Genomic DNA, 27,862 nt, shown 5'->3' on the forward strand with positions numbered 1-27,862 from the left:
AAACAACACAAACGTAAGATGTTTTACAACATAATTCATATAATCTACCAGAATATATTATAAATAAATACCACAGTGATCGTCATAAACTTACAGTTGCTCTATTTACAAAATAAATCATTCATTTGACATATTTACGCTCTCAGATTGGTGCACAATAAATAGCGTATTTTAAGTTATGCAAAGATGTCATTTGTGAGACGTACATTAGTGTATGATATAGAACTACAGTGCAGATCTCTTATAGTTGCCTATATGAGTTAAATGCATATCAGCAAGTAGTATTCTCATTAATGAAGTAGTATTCAATTCTGCTCTTTTAACAAAGCAATTAGGCAACATTAAATACATTAAGATATCCATAGTCTACCCCACCCACAAAAATATTTCATCCTTTATTTAGTCATTTGTGTATATGAAATTACAGCACAGATGCAGTTTAATAATGTGTGCTCAATTGAGTCTCTGATAAGCACAATGTATTTGAAAGTGGACGTTCTCACTGCAACATTCTTAAAGTAAATGCAATTTAGGATGGAAAAATGTAGATAGAAGATCATTTATACACGGGACACACCTCAGCTTTCTCATTTGATTTTGAAACAAGTACATCATTGTTGCTATCTAGCTTTAGGCAGTCGTCTGTTTGTGCCAGCTCTCTGATGGGTCAAGTTATTTAAGACACAGCTGGAGCTGAGCATGGCCAGTCTGGAATCCAGCACAACATTCCTCTTCCTCCAGGAAGAATGATCTTCTTCCTTCTCTTCCTCATTTTCTTCCTCCTCTGGGTCACTCTCAACATCACTGCGTTCATCCTTGTCCAGCTGATGGTGAATGGATTAGAGAGAAGTGTAAAAGTGAGAATGACCTGAGAATGCATTTGTGGCTTTGGAAGTGAAATTAAATTCAGCAAATTATTGGATGTATGGATGGATAGATACAGTAGACTGATTGATTTACCTTCCCAAAGAACAGGAACTTGTAGACCATTTTGAGGATAAGATAAGCCCAGTAAATGTGCAGGGCCTGCAGCACCATCAGCAGAACGTTGAAGAAATAATATCCCATAAAGGGTTCATACGCTTCCATAGATAAAACAAGAGTGGTGTAGATGATCCTACAGGAGAGAAAATGCATACAGATTAACAATGCTCTGTGACTATCAGCTCACATTGAAGAGGATTATCCGAAAAAGAAGGATATAAAATAAGAATACAATGATATTTAATTACAGCCACAGAACAAACATCTAGATCAGGACCCCCATCCTAAAATACGAAGACCACTATATATTCTCATTTACACTAAGCATGATATTTTACAGACAAAATTTGCTCCCAAACAAAATAAATGGCTTTAATTTTTCACTGAACTACAATGTATTTTTTATAGTGCTTTGGTAAACCAAAATTATGATTAAACGCAGCTTTACGCACTATGGTCATGCGCTACATCTACTAAGCACAATTTTTGTGCCAGCGCAAAGAGCGCGTGGGTGGGAGTGTTTGCGCTACTGTGGGTGTATGTACGCAAACTGTGGGTTTATTGTACGTAAATGCAGATACGCAAAGCACAGTTTGCTATTTTCCTGATAAATATGTCATTGCGCTAAGACATTTCAATACCAACTCTTAACTCCAAATTCAGTTCCTGCATTTGCAGTTTGGAGATTTCACCAGCATGTGGTAATAAAGTTCATGCCCAAATTCTGAAAATATAGAGGAACATCAAATAATGTCCTTTACGATCGCTGTTGAAGTCGTTTGTTGAAATAAATTATGAGATGTGTGTTGAGGTTTATTTTTTCAATTATTATTTTTATTGTTATGTTTTTATGTAGTATATTTACAGTCGTATTTATGATTTAATATTGACTAGTATTTTTCTAGTAACATTTTTTATTATATTTTAATTTCGTTTGAAGTGTAATTTGAATTTAGAAATATTTTTAGTTTAATTTTTTCATGTTTCAATAAATGAATTTAATTTGTCCAAATCAGAATCGACCGTAGAAGTGAAGTGCGCGCCGATACGATCACCGTTTATACCGGCCATGATTTGTGTGTCAGTAGATGAAAATGATTAATAATAATTAATTAATTAATTTAACGGTGCATACATCCAAATTCTGACGAGAATCACATTTTCCATGAGTATAAAAGGAGCGTGTCGCTGTCATAGAAATATTCATCAAGGACGAAAGAACGTAAGTTCATATTTCAATTCTTGTAATTCATTGCATACAGTCCATTTACACAACTAACTCCTTAAGAATGTGCTGTCTTTGTTTAAATCACTGGTGCTTGAGGGAATGGACTGTATAATAGGATGCAGATGCTGGAATAACCGGAGAAGAACCTCAGAATTAAACGGCACTTTCTGCCTTTTTACGCGCTGTGCAGGCGATTTCGCCAAACCCACTTGAGCCTAGACTACAGCGCATACTTGCACGAAAATACCAAAACTACATGGCCATGCCCACTGACTTAGCACTTATGACTTAAGGCACTGCCCTGCACTTAATGCTCGAGCTCTTAAAATACGGACCTTCATCGAAACATTTTGTAGACATCATGTACTTTTTATCTCAACAATTTTGACTTTCAATCTCATAATATTTTACTTTTTATCTCATAATTATGATTTTAATCTTATAATTATGACTTTTAATCTCATAATTTGACTTTTTATCTCATAATCATGATTATTAATCTCATAATGATCATTTTTGGTCTCATAATTATGATTTTTAATCTCAAAATGTTAACTTTATCTCATAATTATGACTTTTTATCTCAACAATTTGACTTTTAATCTCAGAATTATGACTGTTTATCTCATAATTTAGATTTTTTATCTAACAAATTGTCTTTTAATCTCATAATCATATTTTTTTGTCTCATAATTACAAATTTTAATCTCATAATTTGACTTTTTATCTCATAATCATGATTATTAATCTCATAATGATCATTTTTTGTCTCATAATTTTGATTTTTTTATCTAACAAATTGTCTTTTAATCTCATAATCATATTTTGTCTCATAATTACAAATTTTAATCTTATAATTATGATTTTTTTTATCTAATTTTTTTTACTTTTAATCTCATAATTTGACTTTTTATCTCATAATCATGATTATTAATCTCATAATGATCATTTTTTGTCTCATAATTATGACTTTTTATCTCATAATTATGATTTTTAATCTCAAAATGTTAACTTTATCTCATAATTATGACTTTTTATCTAACAAATTTGACTTTTAATCTCATAATTATGACTGTTTATCTCATAATTTTGATTTTTTTATCTAGCAAATTGTCTTTTAATCTAATAATCATGATTTTTAATCTCATAATCATATTATTTTGTCACATAATTACAAATTTTAATCTCATAATTTTTATTTTTTATCTCATACTTATGACTTTTAATCTCAAAATTTTGACATTTAATCTCATAATTTGACTTTTTATCTCATAATTTGACTTTGTATCTCATAATTATGATTTAAATCTCATAATTTTTACATTTATCTCATAGTTATGATTTTTAATCTTATACTTTTGACTTTTTATCTCATAATTATGACTCTGTATCATAAACATATGGAAGCCCACTTCCACCACTGGTATATCAAAATGATGATACAAAGTAATTATGTTGAAATAAAAAGTCATAATTATGAGATTAAAAAGTAAAACTTTTTATCTAAAAAGTAATCTCATAATTATGACTTTTTTTCTATGTGGCGGAAATGGGCTTCCATTTTATTCACCTAATGAGAAACAATTGTAATTCAATTCAAATGCATCATTTTTCACACTTTTCCAAAGCAAATGTACACAGAATATTGACTTACAACCTTTAATGAGCAAGGAAAAAGATTGAGAAATAAACTATTCTGGAATGCATGTACGGGCAGATAAACACTCTGAAATAGAAATATTAATGTTTTCAGTTCACTATCTTATAGTATACTAATATAGTTATTGCTTACCTTTAATAATATGATTCATATAGTAAGAAATCACATTTTTATCCCTCTTAAAGTGCTGCCTAGCGGTTTGAAAATCTCTGATCTACATGATACTGGTTGAGTATTTTAATGATGGTAAATTGATTGGTTGTTGTTATTTGATACTTCATGGTTGGAAAGAGCAATTTTGATCAAATTCTTACTTGCTCGGAAACACAACCAGGCGTGTGACCAGGAATACAACAGCAAAAATCACAAACAATGGATCACATATTTTTTTCCATCCGGCGTAGTTGAACATTTTGGCAGACTGTAGAAAGAGCAGAGAGAGATTTGTGTTCAACTTGTCAAAACATTCAGCTTCACTAAAATATCAGCATTATAAACAGGATCCTAAACTTTAAAATCAATAAAACTGTCACAAGACATGCCAGTGTTGCAATGAACCAATGTCGAAATGTTCTGGCGTAATATCGAAACTGGTGCGTAGGTTTAGTGGTTTGTTCAAATCAGCATCCCTAAGTGTGAGTAATAGTAACATGACAAAGGCATGACTTAAACAGGAAATAAACCTGTAAAACAGGAAATTAAATGAAACAATTCAAAAGGAATGACTGGGGGAAACAGGGGGATTTTGTGGCGTTGTTTTTCACAGTTTTACACCATGAAAGTGTGACTCAGCTTGTACCTCGAGGAGGAAATCCGAGGAGTCGTGGACGAGCATCACCAGCGTGCCGACCCGAATGTAGTTGGAACAGTATGAGAAACTGAGCAAGAATATCGTGGCAAAGTGATGGACGATCTGTTCTTTGAAATCCTGAAACATCATCCAGATAAGTGGTAATTCAGAAGGCAATAGACATAAGAATATCCTTTGATTGACAACATACAAGGAAACATTTTGAGCAGCACTATCAGGAAATAAAACCTGTTATATGCAAAAGGACAAATCCGTTCGAACAATAGATGGCTTGTTGACAAGCTGTATTTCAACGCCTACAGTAACAGCCAAACCCACAGGAATCACAAATGAGATCTCTTCAGTATCTTAATTGTTTGTCCTAGACAGCAATGAGGTTAAATGGAGAGCAAAAAGAGACTTCTGCTTAAGTCTCCTGCTTTTTTGAGATTTGCCAAGATACTGAAGTCAGAGATATAAACTCCAATCTGAGCTATGCCATTCATTCGTTTTTATAGCTCTACACTCTTACAATTGTCACATTTATGTTTATTGTTTTATTTATTTGGAGAAACATCGCCGATGCTTAAATGCAACAAAACTGAAACTATGAAAGCAACTTTCCTCTGGACGTGTACATTGACATTTGGATTCAATACAACGTCTACACCTTGGTGTTCAATTATATCTTGCCTGTGACATTTAACTTATTTGCAGGATTATTGCTGAGACACTTGGAAAGTTAAAAAGGCAAATATCTCTTCTGTGGGACAAAATTGTGTGAGATGTTTCGCAGGAAGTCTTACTTTTCTCTTGATGTCCACAGACACACAGAGCAGAAGTGACCAGTAGAAGCCCAGCTCAAGCATGTAGTACCAGTAATGAACATCCTGCACAGGCTACAGGCAACACAAACACAAGACATTAAAGAAAACAATGCTCATAGGGTTAAGTATGAAGAGTGACATCATTACATCACACACTTAAAAAAATATTTCAATCGTGGACAGTGTTTCCACATGTTAAAAATGAGTCTTATTTACTTAAATTTACAATGTAATCTCAACACAAATACTTTGTGGAGAGAACATAGTTTAATTGGTTAAATCCAACAAAATTAGGCGTGTCAACTAGCTAGTGAAAATGAATGATAGCACACTAAATACATGCTGGTTGGAAGCACTACAGAGTGTAGTTTAGCAACTATGCTATAGTTAGCACAGCATTTACTCAACGAAGCGTGCAATCAATTTCATGTGTGACAGTTAGCTCAAGCTCCACTCTTCACCATAATGGTAACCCCCAAAACTCCAACATCACAGAAACTCTTCTAAATCTCAACATAACCAAGCATGAATCACCAACAAGTATCCCCCTTTATATTCATCTTGCACAAAAACACATAAAATAACTAGGGATGTCGATTTAACGTGTTAAACGCTTGAAGTACCACCTGATTTCTCCAGGGGGCAGTAAGCGAAACTCCAGCTGTATAGGCAACACGCAGCTTATACAGAGAACAAACCAACCCTTCAGCAGACAGCACAACACCAGGATGCGTTGTTGCATTCAAAACACAGCTTGATGGAGTGCAAATCCGAACTTAGGGATCTCAAGACATCTTTTTCTAAGAATTAAACTATGGGGGGGTCTGGGTAGCTCAGCGAGTATTGACGCTGACTACCACCCCTGGAGTAGCGAGTCCAAAGCGTGCTGAGTGACTCCAGCCAGGTCTCCTAAGCAACCAAATTGGCCCGGTTGCTAGGGAGGGTAGAGTCACATGGGGTAACCTCCTTGTGGTCACGATTAGTGGTTCTCACTCTCAGTGGGGCGTGTGGTAAGTTGTGCATGGATTGCGAAGAGTAGCATGTGCCTCCACATGCTGTGAGTCTCCGCGGTGTCATGCACAACGAGTCACGTGATAAGATGCACGGATTGACGGTCTCAGAAGCGGAGGCAACTGAGACTTGTCCTCCGCCACCCGGATTGAAGTGAGTAACCGCACCACCAGGAGGACCTTCTAAGTAGTGAGAATTGGGCATTCCAAATTGGGGAGAAAAAGGGGATAAAAAAAAAAGATTTAAATAACGTCCTTGAACAAGCCGTCATAATAAATCTCGGACTGATTGTCAAATTCACTTGCAAAATGGACTGCTGTGAACTGTAGGTCAATGATTGCCTTATGTTCAATAATATGCAAATAATCAATCACTTTTCGTATTGTCTTATCAATGCTTAATAATGTAATGCATTTTAATTATCTGAATATTATTTTTATAATATTTATTATATATATATATATATATATATATATATATATATATATATATAATTTGTAATTATTTAAATACAGCTATTTAAAATTATTTCATCATTATATACTGAATTACTGTTATTTGAGGGGCTTTAACAGCAAATATTCATATATGCAATTAATTCGAATTAATTTGATTAAAACTCTCCCTATAGAGTCCTGTGCAATGCATGCTAGGAAATGGAAATCCCCTGCCCAGTTTCATTAATGCTACATTAACACCACAAAAAGTATTCATGTAGTCCCAACTCAAATGGATTAAGTAAACTTCCATATTACAAATTTAAATGGATAGAACGCAATGAAATCAGGTTCTGTCAAAATGTTCTAGGATTGTGTTGCTTTATTTCATTACGTAAAATGAACAAGCAGCAAAAATCCTTTTTTTGAGAGCATTTGATACAACACAACAGCCTGAATTACTGTAAACTAGGTAAGTAAGAGTTTAGTAGAAATAGAACAGGAGTATGAGTATTAAGATTGCGAGAAATGTAAATTAAATTAAATTTGTCCGAACTTTTGACTGGTAGTGCTCCAGTTTGGTCAACCAGCATCCAAACAGAAATGTTGTATAAATGTTTGAAGGAAAGCATAATTTTTCTTGATATTATACAAGTTTTTCTGATAATAGTTTGGCATGATTCTTATATTGATGTTTCCTAAACTTCAGGCACTTTCATGTCGCAGGGGTTGAAAAACAAGCAGATTTCAACTTTCTTCTTTTTGTTATATAAAGGTCACTTGGAAACTTTTTACCAGGACTTCATCATTAATTTTTGGTACTTTTCAAATGCCTTTTATGTATAGATTTGTCAGTTTTAGCCGCGTCCCAGACTTTCAATATTAAACTATTCATATTAAATTAATTAACTGTTAATATGAAAAATCCTTTATAAAAATACTAATTATTCCATGTTTAAAACTATGATCATCTAAGCAAAGAGAGAAATAAACGCATCGATTTAATGCGTTAATTCAGTGCATTTAATTATATAAAAAATAACGCGTTAAAAAAATGAACGCAATTAATCATGTCCCCGGACCAGAATTCAAGTTTGAAGTACCACCTGTTTTCTCCAGGGGGCAGTAAGCGAAACTCCAGCTGTATAGGCAACGTGCAGCTTATACAGAGAACAAACCACACTTACTGACAGCAGAAAGTGCAGCATAAACCAGATGCGTTCTTGTGGTTAAACACAATTCTGAACACAGGGATCTCAAAATGTGTTTTTCTAAGTATTAAACTACATTTAACTTGACATAGCGACCTAAAAACATTATGTTTATGACGCAACGCAACAGAGGTGCTCCAAAAGCGTCCATCTGATGTAGGTGTACATTCACGCATCCTTAAACAAGCCCTTATAATAAATCTGTTTCGGACAGCTTGACGAATTCAATTGCAAGATGTATCGCTGTGAACTGTAGGCCAATGATTGGCTTATGTTCAATAATATGCAAATAAACAATATACAGTTCTGCATTCTGAAGACATGTTTTGTATTGTCTTATTGGTAACACTTTACAATAAGGTTCCATTCGTTAACATTAGTTAATGCATTAGGTATCGTGAATAATTAACAATAGATTTTCTACTGCATTTATTCATCTTTGTTAATGTTAGTTAATAACAATACAACTGTTCATTGTTAGTTTATGTTAGTTCATAGTGCATTAACTAATGTTCTCATATACAACTTTTGATTTTAAAATGTATTAGTATATGTTAAATAATTAATAAAATGAATAAATGCTGTAAAAGTATTGTTCATTGATAGTTCATATTAACTAATTTTAACAAATGGAACCTTATTGTAAAGTGTTACCATATTTTTTAATGATTCAGTCGTGTGCCACAATAATGTAATGCATGTTAATTATCTGTATTATTATTTTTTATTATTATTTTTTATTATTTTATATATATATTATTTCTAATAATTTAAATATAACAATTTATAATTATTTAATAATTATATATTTAATTATTGTTATTTGAAGGGCTTTCTCAGCTAATATTTATATATGCGATTAATTGCGATTAATTCGAATTAATCGGCATACCATGTAATTAATTCGATTGCAAATTTTAATCAATTGACAGCCTTAATTTTAATATTTATTATGTGAAAATGATTTCTCTAAATGTTTTATAAATGACGACTATCCCACTGTTGTGGCGTCATTCCACCACAACATACAATCTTGCCCCTAATAAAGTTTTGTCAAATGTTCCTAATAAAGTTTTTTCAAAAGTTAGTGTACTTGTTAACCAAGTGGACAAAAGTGTCAGTGAAGAACATGCTTGGATGAAATATGAGACAAAACAAAGAAAAATCGAGGGAAATATCACTTATATATATTTTTATCAATCAAGCCTTAATTTAGCCAAATTAAGCAAAAAGTGTGAAAATATGTTGTAATTGTGTGTATTTAGGACACATAACATGTTAGCTATGAAACTATCCTTAGCAAAACAAGGGAGTCGGTCACATTATTTAAAAAAAATATCATTTCCATCAGCGTCATTTCCAGCACAGAATTCTATTGAACACAATACAGTATTTGAGATATGCTGGGAATGACAGTGTGCTGGGAATTTTCATGACAAAAATGACATAAATCTACTGTGATGCATGTACATACAGAAAAACGTTTTAACAAGACTTTACTTTCTAGAAGAAATCCACAGTGCTAAAAGTGCCTGAAGTCGAAGTCGATTCTCTGAAAATAGTTAGGTATGATTCTTATATAGGCCTGAATTTATCTCTGAAATGGGCCATTGTCATAGTATGTAACCTATAGGGTGAGAATATATTTGGCAGAACATACACAAATGTTCTATATATCTTACAAGATAATTGTATGTTACTTGTTTACCCACCGAGGCGTTGTGTGCTATACAAACACACTATAAGGTTGAATGTTTAAATCATTCAGACAGGTGAGCTCACCTGTTGAGGATATCCCCTCCAGCAGTTTCTCTGATCCCAGAACCACGACGTCTATGAGGAAGAGGAAAAAACAGCACTCAGTGGTAGACACACGGCATTAATTACACTGAAACAGTGAGATCAAAATGACAAGAAAACTACTTTAACTGTGTGACAACAAAAGTGACAGTCATACAATGAAAGCCACACGGTGTTGTTTCCAAAAATCATTTGCGTTTTTGACAAGTAAGCTAATACTTCAAGGACGATTCTTCATTTAACACATGGCAGTTTATAAGAAGTGTTTAAAGGAATATAAAATTAAATTATATCATCTTTTACTCACTCTCGTGTCGTTCCAAACCTGAATTTCTTTCCTCCATGGAACACAAAAAGAAAAATTTAGAAGAATTTATTGTCAGCTTGGACCAGTCTGGCCATTCTCCTCTGACCTCTCTCATCAACAAGGCGTTTCCGTCCACAGAACTGCCGCTTGCTGGATGTCTTTTGTTTTTGGCACCATTCTGAGTAAATTCAAGAGACTGTTGTGTGTGAAAATCCCAGAAATACTCAAACCAGCCCATCTGGCACCAACAATCATGCCATGGTCCAAATCACTGAGATCACATTTTTTCCCCATTCTGATGGTTGATGTGAACATTAACTGAAGCTCCTGACCCATATCTGCATGATTTTATACATTACAGTGCTGCCACACGATTGGCTGATTAGATAATCGCATGAACAAGTAGATGTACAGGTGTACTTAATAAAGTGGCCGGTGAGTGTATACATATCAATATATCAATACATACAAATTAGAAGTTAACCGATATTGGATTACGTGGATACAATAATAATGTTTTTAAAAAAAGGCAATACTGTTTTTATCTGCCGATAGTTTTTAAAAGTCATATATATTGAATGTGACAGTGTGGGCCTGAAAGTGAGCTACATGAGCCCAAATTGAATCAAATCCCAGATGTACTGTGACTTTTGACTATAAACAGGCCCAGGACCCTTATTTTGAAATGTCTGTGCTTCACTGATCAAAGCTGCTCATTCAAACAGATGAGGGAAATAAAATATGCACTCTTACGTATTACAATATAAACACCCTAAACTCACTAGTACTCTCTAATTATGAACCGCTCTGAAACCGCTGGAAACACAGTATCATGAGCTCTCCGCGTGCTTGAAGATTATGCAACCGCCTCTTCACTTTGAAGCACACAGCGCACGCATTTATTTCATTCAATCGTAGCGTTTTGAAGTTTAATAACAATCGCAATAGGCAATGTCACGATTCCTGTTTTTCCGTCCCCAAATTTAAGACCTATTAACGTATATGATATTAAGACTTTTGCTATACCATTTAAGATATTTAAGAAGACTGAATTTAAGACATTTTAAGACTTTTACTCTTTTTTTTTTTCTCCCCTTTTCTCCCCAATTTGGAAAGCCCAATTCCCAATGCACTCTAAGTCCTTGTGGTAGCGTAGTGGCTCGCCTCAATCCAGGTGGCAGAGGACGAATCTCAGTTGTCTCCGTGTCTGAGACCGTCAATCCGTGCATCTTATCACTTGGCATGTTGAGTGCGTTACCGCGGAGATGTAGTGCGTGTGGAGGCTCATGCTACTCTCCGCGATCCACGCACAACTCACCACGCGCCCCATTGAGAGCGAGAACCACTAATCGCAACCACGAGGAGGTTACTCCATGTGACTCTACCCTCCCTAGCAACCAGGCCAATTTGGTTGCTTAGGAGACCTGGCTGGAGTCACTCAGTAGCCCTGGATTCAAACTCGCAACTCCAGGGGTGGTAGCCAGCGTCAATACTCGCTGAGATACCCAGGCCCCACCCTGTAATTACTCTTTAATTTATTTATATTTGAAATAAGCATTGCCACTAGTGAAAAACTAATTTTTACTAGTTGTACCTCAGTTGTTGATATAAGAAATGGACATTTGCACTAGTAACAATGTAATTATTGATAGCAAAAATGTGTATTTGGAATTTTAGCTAGTAAGAAATAAATTGTAGATATCTGTAAATCACATTTTGACACTTGATTGTGAAATTATACTAGTGAAAATGCAGTTACAGATATCACAAATTACAGCTTTTATTAAGTTGAAATTCCATTTTTGAAATCCAGAATGGGTATTTCCACAAGTAATGATGTCATTTTTTACATTTGATTAAAAATGAACATTTTAACTAGTGCAAAACCTAATTACTGATATCAAAAATGAGCATTTTTACCAGTAGTAATTCCACTCCTAATATCAAGAATTAGCATTCTAGTCCGAGCCGTGGTGCAGTGGGCTGTGCTGTGGTGCTCAGGACATATAAGAGCTGTTTGCTCACAGGGACACAGGTTTGAGTCTGACCTGGGTCATATCCTGAGCCAGCTCCCCCTCTCTCTCTCTCAACCCTACATTCCTGTCATAATCTACTGTCCTATAAAATAAAGAAAGACCCAAAACAAGAAGCATTCTACCTATTGAAAATGTAATTATGGATATTGGTAATACATATCCTGCACGTGATTAAATGTCGAAAGGGCTTGCGATACAAGGAGAGCTAGATTTCACACAAAACAAAAATATGGCTTCAGAAGACTATTAATATAGTGCACAAGTCATATTATACAATTTAAATTATATTTTTATTGTGCTTTTTTGTCATTTTGGAGCTTATCTTCATTAAAAACAATTAGCATTATTCTTCAAGAATTTACCTTTTGGGGGCCTGGGTAGCTCAGCGAGTATTGACGCTGACTGTCACCCCTGGAGTCACGAGTTCGAATCCAGGACGTGCTGAGTGACTCCAGCCGGGTCTCCTAAGCAACCAAATTGGAGCGGTTGCTAGGGAGGGTAGAGTCACATGGGGTAACCTCCTCATGGTCATGATTAGGGGTTCTCACTCTCAATGGGGCGCGTGGTGAGTTGTGCGTGGATCGCGGAGAGTAGCATGAGCCTCCACATGCTGTGAGTCTCCACGGTGTCATGCACAGCGAGCCACGTGATAAGATGCACGGATTGACGGTCTCAGAAGCGAAGGCAACTGAGATTCATCCTCCGCCACCCGGATTGAGGCAAGTCACTATGTCACCACGAGGACTTAGAGAGCATTGGGAATTGGGCAGTCCAAATTGGAGAGAAAAGGGGATAAAAAAAAAGTCATGCCGGTTTTGAACAACACAAGGGTGAGTACATGATGACAGAATTTTATTTTTTTCGTGTACTATCCCTTTAACACATGCCAGTTGGAAGAAGCCTCCGGAGAAAACAGTATTACTAAACCATCTCTTTGTTAAGACCCTAACTAGGGGACTGTAATTAGGGCACTACTCGAAAGACACAAAACACAAAGGGCCGAGACACACTTTAGCTCATATGGGAATAAAGCTTCAAATATCAACTCACGTTAATTAAAGAAGCAAGTCCCGTGGTAAAAGCAACCAGGTAGAACACAAATCTCCAGCTTGGAAAAACAAAAAAAATAGGTATATATGGTAAAAATATGGTTACTATGGTAAACTACAGAAAAAAAGAAAAAGAAAAAGAAAAAAAATGAAAATAATCATGCACTGTATGTTTTTAAAAATAAAGGGTTTCCATTGGTTCTTTGCAGAACATTAACTTCAGATAAAGAGACATTTTTGGCTACTGTACAGTTCTTGGTGTTACATTGAAGTTCTTCAGATCAGTGTGTTTTGGTTTCTGGGTTCTTTAAAGCGCCAATGCATTGATGCTTTTCTAAACATCTAGAGATTAAAAGTTCTTTGTGAAACTTAAAAAGATTCTCCAATGACAATCAAGAACTTACCTGGCCTCACAGAACTTCTTACTGTTGCTCGGCCGATCCTGGTTTCTACGATTACGGAACCAGGTCTCCACCTGTCTATGAGTCAAGCTGCTTTGTTTCACGAGGCTGGCGATCTCATTCTAGATAACAAAATGCAATATATCATCTATTAAATGACATTGAACAAGGTTCATTAAAGGTATATTCCTGGAAAAACATACTGTAGGTCAATACACTTTCAATGGAAGTCTATGGGGCAAGTGTACAGCAACACAAATAAACATTTAAATACGAAACTATCACACTATTTTGAAAGTACCTCAGTAATGTAAACATTACACATGTTGGCACGAGACCAGAAAGCGGCATACATTAACTATCCATAAAGCACTGTTTACATAGTGCAAACTACACCCACAGGAATTACGCCAATATTGCAAGTTCATCCACATAGAAAATTAGTCCCACCTCAAAAGGACAAGTTAGACAACTTTACAACTCAAATATCAAACTTTTTAAATGAATTAATATAAGTGCTACAAGATTCATATTTCTGCTATTAAACACTCCAGTACACTTGCCCCATAGACTTCTATTATAAGTGTGTTATCACATGGGGTAACCTCCTCGTGGTCGCTATAATGTGGTTCTCGCTCTCGGTGGGGTGTGTGGTGAGTTGTGCATGGATGCTGCAGAGAATAGCGTGAAGCCTCCACACGCACTAGGTCTCCATGGTAATGCGCTCAACAAGCCACGTGATAAGATGCGTGGACTGACGGTCTCAGACGTGGAGGCAACTGAGATTCGTCCTCCGCCACCCGGATTGAGGCGAGTCACTACGCCACCACGAGGACTTAGAGCGCATTGGGAATTGGGCATTCCAAATTGGGGAATGCCTTCCAGTCTTCCACTGGCCACGACATGATACACAGGGTGAAATACTCGCTCAATTCACTGACTTATGCAGCCGAACTACTCCGTGATACAGCTCCCCGTAACTGGGAGAATGGGATGAGAAAAGCTGACTCTGGATCAGTGGCTCTGAGCAACGTTGTACATCGATTGTGTATGCAGAGAAAATGTCTTAGTTTCTAAAAAGATTCTACATTTTTGTTTTATAAGAAACAAGTAGTTCGATTCATGAAACAAACTGTTTTTATGACATTTCGGTGGCATTAAAAACTATTCCATTCAAGTTGTATTAAAATGCGCCTTTGAAGTTGTGGCGTCTGTACGCACCGTGGATCAACTCAAAACTAGCTTGCACTGAGATGACTTCTATTATTTTATTATCAGACACATTCCTTGAACATATTAGGCTGGCATTCCCCACTGAATTTTATCCTGACTTCTGAAAAACATCTCAAGTTGACTCTGGCATTGTCGATGGGCACAGCACATGATGACATATATTCAGGTTCAAGTGTTGGACTTTGCTGCTTTAGGTAAGACAGTGGTTATTCTTTATTCATATTGGCTGCCATGTTGATGGAAAAACAAATCATGCATATTCATGTTATTGATTCTTTTTTATAAATATGATGTGAAGACCTGCTTTCTAAATATCTATTTACTATGTTGTTCTGGGGCAGTGGTGGCTCAACGGTTAAGGCTCTGGGTTACTGATCAGAAGGTTGGGGATTTAAACCCCAGCACTGCCAAGATGCCACTGTTGGGCCTTTGAGCAAGGCCCTTGACCCTATCTGCACCAGGGGTGCTCTATCATGGTTGACCCTGCACTCTGACCCCAGCTTAGCTGGGATATGTGAAAAAAAGAATTTCACTGTATATGTATAATGTGTGATAATTAAAATTAATTAATTGTTTTGACATGAGTGTTGTACAGTAGCTAGCATGACCTGTAATGTCTCTTGTATGCAATGCATGGCTTATTTGTATGGAATGCATAGCACAGCAGAAGAGAAAGTGGCTGTGAGAATAAAGTAACGCAAAAGTAACATAACGCTTTACTTTCCATAAAAATGTACTTTTAATTAATTAAGTTACTTTTTTAAAGAGTAATGCAATATTCTAACAAGTTACTTTTAAAAGTAACATTACCCAACTCTGGTTACTAGTTACAAATCAAAAAGGGAAACGGAAAATGCACACAGCATTCACGCGGGGGTCTCAGGAAGCTGGAGTATCTGTAGGCTTGTTCTGGATAATCGTTAAACCCTTCAAGTGTTTGTAAAAAAAAAAAAAACGTCCCCTCTGGTCTCGTATGTGGTTAGACATATACACCCTTATTTGCAAGGGATTAAAGATTTTCCGGTAAGGTTAAGATGCAAAAACAACAAGGGTTGGTAAATAATCTCTCAGATCCATATGTTTGCATATGTGTATGCAGATGCATACCTGTGTTTTTGTTTGCATGTGTGTTTGTGTGAGTTGCAGGTGTGTATGTATGTGTGTGGATTTACTTAGCTATAAGTGAGATAAATCTGACAAAACCTCCCTTTGGAGATGTCTTCGAAGGCAAAAATAGTGTGAAGTTACAGGGAAAGTGTGTGTGTGTGTGTGTGTGTGTGTGTGTGTACTAACCTGTGCCGGTTGTCTGCTGTTTTTAGTGTAAAAGGCCTCCAGAGTTGGGGCAGGAGTGACTTTCAAACAAACTCGATCTTTCACCCCTAAAGCTTTGCTTAGAGGAAGTGCTACACCTCTGCATGGAGAAACAGGAAATAAAGTTTTCAGGACAAGAAGTATTTAATCAATGTCTTTTTTTGTTACTTATTTGTACAGTGCAGGAAACCTCACACACTTAGTCAATTGTATGTTATAAATTGTAGCTCTTTTGATGAATTGTATTTATGTTTTTTATTTCAATCAATAATGTTTTTTTGGGGGTTTTTTTAATCAGTTTTTTTAATAAAAAAAAATAATTAAAAAGACAATTAAACAATAAAAAATAAAAATAATTATTTCAATTATTTTTAAAGTCAATCGTTTCAGATGAGCTGTGTTTGGGGGAGTGACCATAAACTCACAAATATTTAATTTTATAAGCCCGGGTAAGGTATGGCAGTTTATGTGGAGCGCAAATAGTTGTTGTTGGTAATTAAGAAGGTTTGTAGTTGTGTTAACAGTTCTGTTTAGTGTTACCCATGCTGTTTTGTGTTAAATATTGGCGTTTTATTTGAAGTCACCATCATTTAGATTAGAAATTCAGCTCTGACTGAAAAAAAAGCTTAAAGGGATAGTTCATCCAAAAATGATAATTCTCTCATGATTGACTCACCTTTAAGCCATCCCAGATGTGTATGACTTTCCTTCTTCAGCAGAACCGAAGTGAAGATTTTTATAAGCACAATTAAGCTCTGTTTGTTCATATAATGCAAGTAAACAGGTGCCATCAGGCTGCTGGCTGTTTGACGGTCCAAAAGTCACATTTAGTCAGCATAAAAGTAATCCACACGACTCCAGTCGATCAATGAATGTCTTCTGAAGCAAACTGATAGGTCTGTGTAAGAAACAGATCGATAAAACATTTTTAACTTTAAATCGTTGCTTCCGGCCAGCACTGTATTGCTGTTTGAAATGACCTAACTCTCGCGTGACATTGTGTACAAAGCGCACACTTCCGTGTCTTCTCGCGTGAACGCGCCATTGCGCTTACGTCACTGATGCATTCACTGCTAGCAGGAAGTGATTTTTTTAAAGTTAAAACTGTTTTAATTATCAATATATTTTTTAAAACAAACCTATCGATTTGCTTCAGAAGACATTCATTGATCGACTGGAGTTGTGTGGATTACTTTTATGCTGATTAAATATGACTTTTGGACTGTCAGACAGCCAGAAGTCTAATGGCACCTGTTTACTTGCATTGAATGGACAAACAGAGCTGAAATGTGCTTCTAAAAATCTTCACTTCGGTTCTGCTGAAGAAGGAAAGTCATACACATCTGGGATGGCTTAAAGGTGAGTCAGTCATGAGAGAATTTTCATTTGTGGATGAACTAACCCTTTAAGTAGCTTAAAGAGCACCTATTATGGTTTTTCAAATATTACCTTTCATGTAGTGTGTTATATAGCTGTTTCAAAAATCAAAGTGCACGACAAATGGAGTTATTGACTCCCAAAAGAAAGAACCGATTCTGAACACCTGAAACCAGTCGTTAGTAATTCCAGACTTACTTCCTGTACTAACCTACGTAATTTGGTAACATAAAACCCGCCTCTGGTCTTCATTGGCTGCTCGCGAATAGCTTTGACCCGCCCTCAAACACTACACTAAGCGGTAGACCAGTCATAACAGACTGGGACATCTGACCAATCAGAGCAGAGTAGACTCTCTGAAAGGAGGAATCCTTTAGAATGGATCACTGAACGAGTTGTTTTTGACACTGGGAAAAAACGGTAACGCTGCAATTTAAATTATGAGCAAATTAAAGTGTTTTTTGACCTTGGATGCATGTAAATCTATTGTATGAGACCTTTAAAACAAAATTAGGCACGTTTAAATACCATAATAGGTGCTCTTTAAAAGTGGTCATGATATGCCTTTTTTTATTATTTGAATATGTTCCTTGAGGTTCCTAACCCTAACTTATAATATTAGTAAAAAAAAAAAAAAAACAGTCATATATTTGTTAAACATGATCATTTTCCACCATTATTCTGACCCTCGGTTAGAAAAACTCGGTTTTGGCTTCTCCTTTAAGACCTTACATTACACGCCCACTGATTGGCTCTCTTCTCTTGACTGACCGGCTCTCTCTATTTGCCATCTCACTGCTCACCGCTAGTGGGCAGGACTACGGAAGTGATTAAAGGTAAAGTAGGCGTTGATGTGTTGTTGTGGAGGCGGTCAGGTGCAAATGTCTACCATAGTGTGACATCACAATGTGGAGGAAGTAGAGAACGAGTGGTTTTTGCAGCTTGGTTTAAATAAATGCTCTATTAAGTTCTGAAGCTCACTGTATGTTTTTATAGTACAATGACCTCTTATATGTCAAAAGATCAAGGAAAATTGTATTCCTCATGTCATGACCCCTTTAGTTAATTTATAAGGCCAATATCGCCCACCGATACATCTATTAAATGGATGTTTTTATTAAATTTTTTATGCTAATTCTTGGGATAAAATGGGTCATTTTACATATTATTTTTAAAATCTATATTTTTTACATTTAATGGAAAATTTATAGACTTCTGTTTTGTTTAATCTTACAAAAATTAACCATTTTACTACAGTGACCACTGTTCTATACACTGTATCTATATTATAGATCTGTGACATTGACCATAGTTTAACCATGGTATTTGTATTAAAACCATAGTAACCACAAAATCACTGTACAGTATTACTGTAGTAAAACCATAGTTGACTGTATCAGAACTATGGTTCCTGCCAAAAAACATGGTTACTACAGTCATGGTTACTACAATATTACTATAGTAAAACCACGGTTAACTTTCGTAAGGGTATCATTTACTGACAACAATTACAGAAAATTATCAATGTTTCAATACAGTAATTTAAATAAACTTACAAACAAACCCATCATATTGTGTGTATCATTGTGTATCTTGAGTCTTTCAGCAGGTCTCTCGTTAAGCTGAGCGGAAGAACAAAAATAGTTCTGTTTGCTAATATTTACTTCTTTTTTCACTTTAAAGCTTATAATATGCATTCATTTTCATTGCAACTAAATAGTAATTTTATTTGTTAAAAAAACAACAACTTTAGAATCAATATTTTTATGCGAGGATCGATATTCTCGATGCAACAACAGTATCGGAAGTATCGATACTTGAGGATTGATCCGCCCATCCCTACTGCAAAAAATGCACTATGGATGGAGAATATCACATTTCTCTAAAAAATATTTTTTAGCCTGATGTGTGTATTTTAATTAAGTAGAATGAACATTGTTAGATCTGGTTGGATTTTTTACACAATGTACTTAATATAACTGAGCTTTTATTCCTACAAAATAATGAGTAGCTCAGTGGTAAAAGACGCTGGCTACCACCCCTGGAGTTCACTAGTTCGAATCCCAGGGCGTGCTGAGTGACTTCAGTCAGGTCTCCTAAGCAACCAAATTGGCCCGGTTGCTAGGGAGGGTAGAGTCACATGGGGTAACCTCCTCGTGGTCGCTATAATTACTTGTGGTGAGTTGAGCGTGGTTGCTACAGGGATGGTGTGAAGCCTCCACACACGCTATGTCTCCATGGCGACGCGCTCAACAAGCCATGTGATAAGATGCGTGGGTTGACGGTCTCAGACGCGGAGGCAGCTGGGATTCATCCTCCGCCACCCAGATTGAGGCAAGTCACTACGTGACCACAAGGACTTAAAAGCGCATTGGGAATTGGGCGTTCCAAATTGGGTGAAAAAAATAAAATAAAAATGATATATTGCATATAAGTTGCTCTTTTACAGCTCAAAAGACTCAATGAGGTTTTCAGATAAGTTTCATTCAAGTATAAACTTTGTCAGATGTTTCTCATTTGGAGAACTAAGATTAGACACAAAGAAGTCAACTGTTGTCATATAATAAGAGCATAGAGCTATACAATGAATGTGGATTGTATAAAGCAGATCATTTGCTCTTTGGAGAATTTGATTTGAAATGTTTCAGATCTCTGATGTTTGATTGCAAGATTTTGGTATCTTAGACATTGCTGAGATTTCTTCTGAAACGCTAGAGGAGACACGTGTGATATTACTGCATGGCGTCTTTTTCTCTGGAGAAAGATCCGAGACTTAAAGTCAATGTGAAATCAAACAAAACGAGAAATCTACAGTTAAAGATTCATAGGCAAATGCCATTTCATTTTCATTTTAAAATAAACTCTCTATTTTATGGCTGAAGCTAGGAGAAGCAACTGAGATATTAAAGAGTCAGATATGATGTTATATGTTTAACAATGCCTGTGCGTATGAATATATTTGCACTGTCATTAAGACTGCTGAAAGACGATACAGGACCAAACACAGGAGAGAGGGTTCACCGCATCATCTGACACCTCTTTGTGTCGCTATAGCGATCTGCTGCAGCAGCAACTCTCACATACACTGTTTGCCTGCTGCTGTGTGTTGATTTAGTGTTCCCCTCCCATCTTGCATCACACTACTTTTCGTGTGTTCCCTTGGGTGTGCTTACACAATACACAGAAACACACACCTGCTTCATGCATGACTCTCTGACAGTCAGGTCATCATTCACAAAGACAGCGCGTAAAGTTACGTGACAGCAGATGGCAAACGTGCAAAACTAAACAAAGAGTCTGATTTTATATGGAAGCGAAACAACTCAGTAAGAGAAAAGATTCCTGCATGTAAGAGTCTCAGAAGAAGTAGATTTTTAAATTCAATATTCAATATTAAGGAATGTGAGCAAAAATAAGTAATGCTTCAAGCTTGCCTAAGCAAACGCTACTAATAAGTCAAATTAAATGTGCTGTAAGCGATTTTAGCCGTTCTAAAATTTCCACAAACTGAGCCGCTGGATTAGCCACGCCCCCTCTTTCCAAAACCCCGCACTCCAAATATAGCAAATGAGCTTTATTGAGACCAACATCGTGCCGAAACAATTGTCAAAATCAACAGTAGTAAAACAGCGCCCTCAACTGACAACTGTTATGAACAACATGGCATAAAAATGCCATTAAGCCTCAATAATTCGCTGGAACTACAATACTCTGAGAACACGCAAAATGATTGACAGGCAGAAAGCGTCATTGACCGTGGCCCGCGGACACATTTCTGTTTGCTGTTTACAGAGTCTAGAGCTGTCACAGAGACCGGTGAGATATCTCACGACACTTATTTCATTAATATCTTTCAGGGAGTACTAAACTGTTTGCATACCTTTCCATGAAAAAATCGCTTACAGCACCTTTAACTTACTATTTAATTACGAGAAGAAAAATAAAGTAAATATAAAGTTAAAAAACAATATAAATTTTAATTTTCACCAAAATACTACAGTTACTATAGTTATTGTTACGATTGTAAAGTCAAAAGAAATGATACGATATTTCTTTCAAGCAGTGTAAAAAGCTTTTATAATCTTTTTGCCATTTTGATTAATTTCATTTTTCTATTTTTGATGAGAATAGTACCTAATAAGTTACCACAGTTTAACTTTTGGTAACTTACAGAAATTTATGATGATTTTACCATAGCAACTAGAGGTAGACTGATATATCGGTATTACTGATTAATCGGTGCCGATAGTTACTATCGTTATCGGAAAAAATCTAAGCCGATAGTTGCTGATATTTTTTTTAATTCCTCCATGTGCCTCTGATAATTATGTTTTTTTAATTGAAGCAAGGACATGCAAAGAAAAAGAATATAGAAACGTCCCTCAGCACATACATCGTGTTTCAAACTTAATTTAGTGAATAATAATAGTAATAATAATATAGGCTATAAAAAGCCTAATTTGGTAAATATTATATACATATATATATATATATATATATACATTGAGCATTGTAACTAAGTCAAGTCTCCGTCATTTCAAAATAAGAGTCCCGTGTGTTTCAGGCTTGTTTAGAATTAAAAGTCCCACGTTATGCACCAAATCTTAGTTTTATTATTATTACTATTATTATTATTGGGATAATGGTTGAAAAATAAACTACATCTGGGATTGTATTCATTTTGGACTCTGGCCTCTATTTCTGTGCCGACTAAGAAAATGTTGTTCTATTAATCAATTTTAAAAACTATCGGCCAATTAATTGGTTATCTGCCTTTTCCACCACCTTAGTTATCAGTATTGGCAAAATCCACCATCGGTCGACCTCTAATAGAAACACTACAGTAAGGATGCCTTTAATAGAAACCATCATTTAAAAAATTTGGTTTTGTTACCATTGTACAAATACCACACATTAACTTTTATAAACAGGTATACTTTTGATTAATGAATTTCCACGATTTTCTATGACTTTTTCCAGTTGATTACTGTAAAGGGATTTTTAAAAATAATATTATAGAGATTGGACTCACATAGCAGTTTCTATGAAGTCCTCATGGTGGCTTAGTTACTCGCCTCAATCTGGGTGGCGGAGGACGAATCTCAGTTGCCTGAGACCGTCAATCCGCGCTTCTTATCACGTGGCTTGTTGAGCACGTTACCGCAGAGACATAGCGCGTGTGGAGGCTTCACGCTATTCTCCGCGGCATCCACTCAACTCACCACACGCCCCACCGAGAGCAAGAACCACATTATAGCGACCATGAGGAGGTTAACCCAATGTGACTCTACCCACCCTAGCAACCAGGCCAATTGGTTGCTTAGGTAGCCTGACTGGATCACTCAGCATGCCCTGGATTCGAACTTGTGACTCCAGGGAGATTTCAATAACTTTATACGTTTTAGGAAATTCAAGTTCTTTTCCAGGCCTAAAAAAATCACAAATTTGTTTTCCATGGCTGTAAAAACCCGTATACGAAACTAAACTACAATGGTGCAAATGTTTTGTACTAACAGTTTAACCATAGTTTTCAAGCATGCATTTTTACTGTTTTTTCTAAAATTAAATGAAAAAAAATAAAAAATAAAAACCACCATAAACTATGATTATGCTTGTTTAAGTGTGATCAGATTGCGCAGTAGCTCAACTGATGGATCCCTGGAGCAACAGGACCGGGGCCCTGAAAGTCCTGAAAGTATCATATGCAAGCCTAATATTATGATACTTTAATCATAGTATTTAATGATTACTATATATACCATGGCATTTACATGGTACTACAAGCTACTTACAATGTATAACCATAATACGTTGTAACAGTTGCATTTTCAGTGGGCTTCAACTTTTTAATAGGCCTACAATTTGTAACTGATTCAGCCTAAATCATATTGTGATTTAAATTCAGGTCAGAACCTCGTAAGCAGTTAATGACAGTAAACCCCCTCAGGATGTGATAAAGTCATCAGTGACCTCTCAAACACATAACGAAGCATGATGAATCCCAGAGCTATTGGCAGAGAGATGAGCAGATCCCGTGGGAGAGGCCTCCAAGGTCCCTCCATCTTTTCCATATCTTCCCAGCTGATCCCAGGAGGAAGCCAGTATTCCTGATTCCAGAACCAATCGCTGATCTGCTCCATCATTGAGCTGTGCAAAAACTACAAGAATATAAACAAAACAACAGTGTAAACAAACCTGTATGACTTTAATTTTGTTGTGAACTAACCCTTTAATAGCATGGTACTAAACAATTACCATATTCATGTACCATGCAGGATTCCCACACTATTCTGGACAATGAACTTCCATAACCTTTCCACTTCACTTATTCATGATTACTTAATAAGGATTGTTTTAGAAGTCATTTTCAATCAATTTTAAACATAGATATTAGGATGGTTTTCAGTTTGTATACCAGGTTTTAATCTTTGGATCTATTAGATTAAAACAATTATAATTCATGTATAAATGTCACCTTTAATGGTGTCTACACAAGCATTTAAACAAGGACAAATTTTTAGTCAGTGAAATATTTTAGAGCTGAGCACAACTAGAAAAAATATGTTCACTATAGAAATCTCCATGACTTTTTTTTTAGATTGTACTCATTTACAAGACAACACTATCACAAATCACCATGGGAACCCTTACCATATTTACATGGTTCTCTATGATATTTCAAAGCATACCATGTTACTACCATGGTACATGCCCAAAAAACATTGTAGTTTCATGGTGCATGCCCAAAAAACATGGTACTACAATGGTGCATTATTAAAAAACATGGTACTACAATGGTACATGCCCAAAAAACATGGTACTACAATGGTGCATTCTTAAAAAACATGGTACTACAATGGTACATGCCCCAAAAATTATGTTACTACCGTGGTACATGCCCAAAAACATGGTACAACCATGGTACATGCCCCAAAAATCACGTTACTACCCTAGTACATGCCCAAAAACATAGTACAACTGTAGTACATGCCCAAAAACATGTTACTACCATGGTACATGCCCAAAAACATGTTACTACCGTGGTACATGCCCCAAAAATCATGTTACTACCATGGTACATGCCCCAAAAATCACGTTACTATCGTTGTACATGCCCAAAAACATGGTACTACCATTGTGCATGCCCAAAAACAAGGTAGTATTGTGGTATATGCCCAAAAAAACAAGGTACTACCATGGTACATGCCCAAAAAAAAAATGGTAGTATTGTGGTATGCACCAAAAAACATGGTAGTATTGTGGTACATGTCCATCCAAAAAACATGGTACTACTGTGGTACATGCCTAAAAAACATGGCAGTATCGTGGTACTTGTCCAAAAAACATGGTACTACCGTGGTACATGTCCAAAAAACATGGCAGTATCATGGTACATGTCCAAAAAACATGGTACTACCGTGGTACATGTCCAAAAAACATGGTTGCACCATGGAATATGCCCCAAAAAACATGATAATTCTGTGGTACATGCCAAAAACATGGTAGCACCATGGTACATGCCCCAAAAAACATGGTAATTCTGTGGTACATGCCAAAAACATGGTAGCACCATGGTACATGCCCCAAAAAACATGGTACTACTGTGATGCATGCCCAAAAACATGGTAGTATTGTGGTATGCCCAAAAAACATGGCAGTATCGTGGTACATGTCCAAAAAACATTGTACTACCATGGTACATGCCCAAAAAACATGGTACTACCGTGGTACATGCCCCAAAAAACATGGTACTACCATGGTGCATGCCTAAAAACACGGTAGTATTGTTGTATGCCCAAAAAACATGGTAGTATCGTGGTACATGTCCAAAAAACATGGTACTACTGTGGCCCACGCCCAAAAAACATGGTAGTATCATGGTATTCCAAAAACTTGACAGTATCGAGGTACATGCCCAAAAAACATGGTATTACCATTGTACATGCTCAAAAACGTGGTACTACAATGGTACATGTCCCAAAAATCACATTACTATGGTGGTTCATGCCCAAAAAACATGGTAGTACCATGGTACATGCCCATAAAACATGGAAATACAGTAGTACATACCCCAAAAACATGGTACTACCATGGTACGTACCAAAAAAACATGGTATTACCATTGTAAATGCCCAAAAGACATGCTACTACCACGGTACATGCCCAAAAAAATCACATTACTATGGTGGTAAATGCCCAAAAGACATGCTACTACCACAGTACATGCCCAAAAAAATCACATTACTATGGTGGTACATACCCAAAAAACATGGTAGTACCATGGTAAATGCCCAGAAAACATGGAAATACAGTAGTGCATGCCCCATAAACATGGTACTACCACAGTATGTACTAAAAAAACATGGTATTACCATGGTAAATGCCCAAAAGACATGCTACTACCACGGTACATGCCCAAAAAAATCACATTACTATGGTGGTAAATGCCCAAAAGACATGCTACCACCATGGTACATGCCCAAAAAACATGGAAATACCATAGTACATGCCCCAAAAAGATGATATTACCACGGTTTGTGTCCCAAAAACATGGTACTACCACTGTACGTGCCAAAAAACATGGTACAACCACGGTACATGCCCAAAAAGCATGGTAGCACCATGGTACATGCCCAATAAACACGGTATTACCATTGTACATGCTCAAAAATGTGGTACTACAATGGTACATGCCCCAAAAATCGTATTACTACAGTGATACATGCCCAAAAAAGCATGGTATTACCACGGTAAATGCACAAAAGACATGCTACTACCACAGTACTTGCTCAAAAAACATGGAAATACTGTAGTACATGGCCAAAAAAGATGGTACTACCACAGTTTGTGCCTAAAAAACATGGTTCTACCACGGTTCGTGCCCAAAAAACATGGTACTACCATGGTACATGCCCAGAAAACATGATACTACCATGGTACATTCCCCCAAAAAATGGTACTACCATGGTACATGCCCAGAAAACATGATACTACCGTGGTACATGCCCAAAAACATGGTAGTACCATGTGGTACATGCCCAAACAAACATGGTACTAACATGGTACATGCCTAAAAAAACATTGTTGTTATGGGGTACATGCCCAAAACACATAGTACTACCGTTGTGAATGTCCAAAAAACATGGTAGTACCATGGTACATGCCCAAAAACATGGTACTACAATGGTACATGCCCAGAAAACATGAACCTACCATGGTCCATTCCCCCCAAAAATGGTACTACCATGGTACATGCTCAGAAAACATAATACTACCATGGTACATGCCCAGAAAACATTGTACTAACGTGGTACATGCCCAAAAAACATTGTACTAACCTGGTACATGCCCAAAAAACAAGGTACTACCATGGTACATGCTCAAAAAACATGGTACTACCGTGGTACATGCCCAAAAAAACATGGTACTACCGTGGTACATGCCCAAAAAACATGGTAGTAATATGGCATTTTTTGTGTGTGAGAATGACACAGATTTGCATCCATGGTAAATAGCTATGTATGTTAGACAGTTAGGTATAATATGCCATAAGAGAAGCCGTCATGTCCATCAAGATAAAACTTTGATGTGATGTCAGTTATCTTTCTTGTCTGTAGTGTATATTTTCATGGCACACCTGCCTGAAACACCACCTGACCAGCAGATGACAGCTGATACCTTTGCTTAAACAATGAGACATATTCTTGTTTTACAAGAAAGAAAAAAACCTTACAGCATGGTAAGTGGCAAAACACACTGACTGAATTATAAGCAAAAACTCAAAACGTAAAATACCTTCAGTTATGTCTTCTATACGGTCACTGATGGGTTTCCTCCTGTTATTCTGTATTCGGGTGTATGCAGGTGAATGATGCGTGCAGTTCTGATTAGCGGAGTTTGCGCAAATTATTGGCCATGGAGATTTGCATCCGGACTCTTGCTTATAATGTAATCACAGTCCAAAATACGACATTAGAAATCCTAAAAAATAATCTTCAAACGACATTCTCTTTGATTGCCCTTTGGTAGCGTTGGTGCAATTAACTTACAAATAAATACATCTGTTTAAAAAACAAACAAATAAGAATAGCCGATTCCTTTGGATCGCTGTATATATATATTATATCCATATAAATGTGCAGAAAACGCTGATGTTCGTGATATCTGTCTCTCTGCTGATGGAGTGAGACTGTACTGCGC

The 27,862-nt window shown here is 36.3% G+C and overlaps 1 protein-coding gene across 1 annotated transcript; it reads right to left on the bottom strand.

Moving 5' to 3' along the window:
• Positions 1–19: 19 nt before the first annotated feature.
• On the bottom strand, positions 20–27,862 carry cers4b (ceramide synthase 4b). The gene is made up of 11 exons (XM_051700882.1): positions 27,458–27,862; positions 23,633–23,820; positions 16,268–16,385; positions 13,745–13,863; positions 13,342–13,399; positions 9,931–9,981; positions 5,469–5,561; positions 4,672–4,800; positions 4,187–4,293; positions 961–1,117; positions 20–824 (listed from the first exon to the last, which is right to left on the bottom strand). Exons 2-11 carry the CDS (start codon positions 23,803–23,805, stop codon positions 621–623), a joined length of 1,209 nt encoding a protein of 402 aa, XP_051556842.1. The 5' UTR covers positions 23,806–23,820; positions 27,458–27,862; the 3' UTR covers positions 20–620.

The sequence above is a fragment of the Myxocyprinus asiaticus genome, chromosome 6, assembly GCF_019703515.2.
Source record: "Myxocyprinus asiaticus isolate MX2 ecotype Aquarium Trade chromosome 6, UBuf_Myxa_2, whole genome shotgun sequence".
NCBI lineage: Eukaryota > Metazoa > Chordata > Actinopteri > Cypriniformes > Catostomidae > Myxocyprinus > Myxocyprinus asiaticus.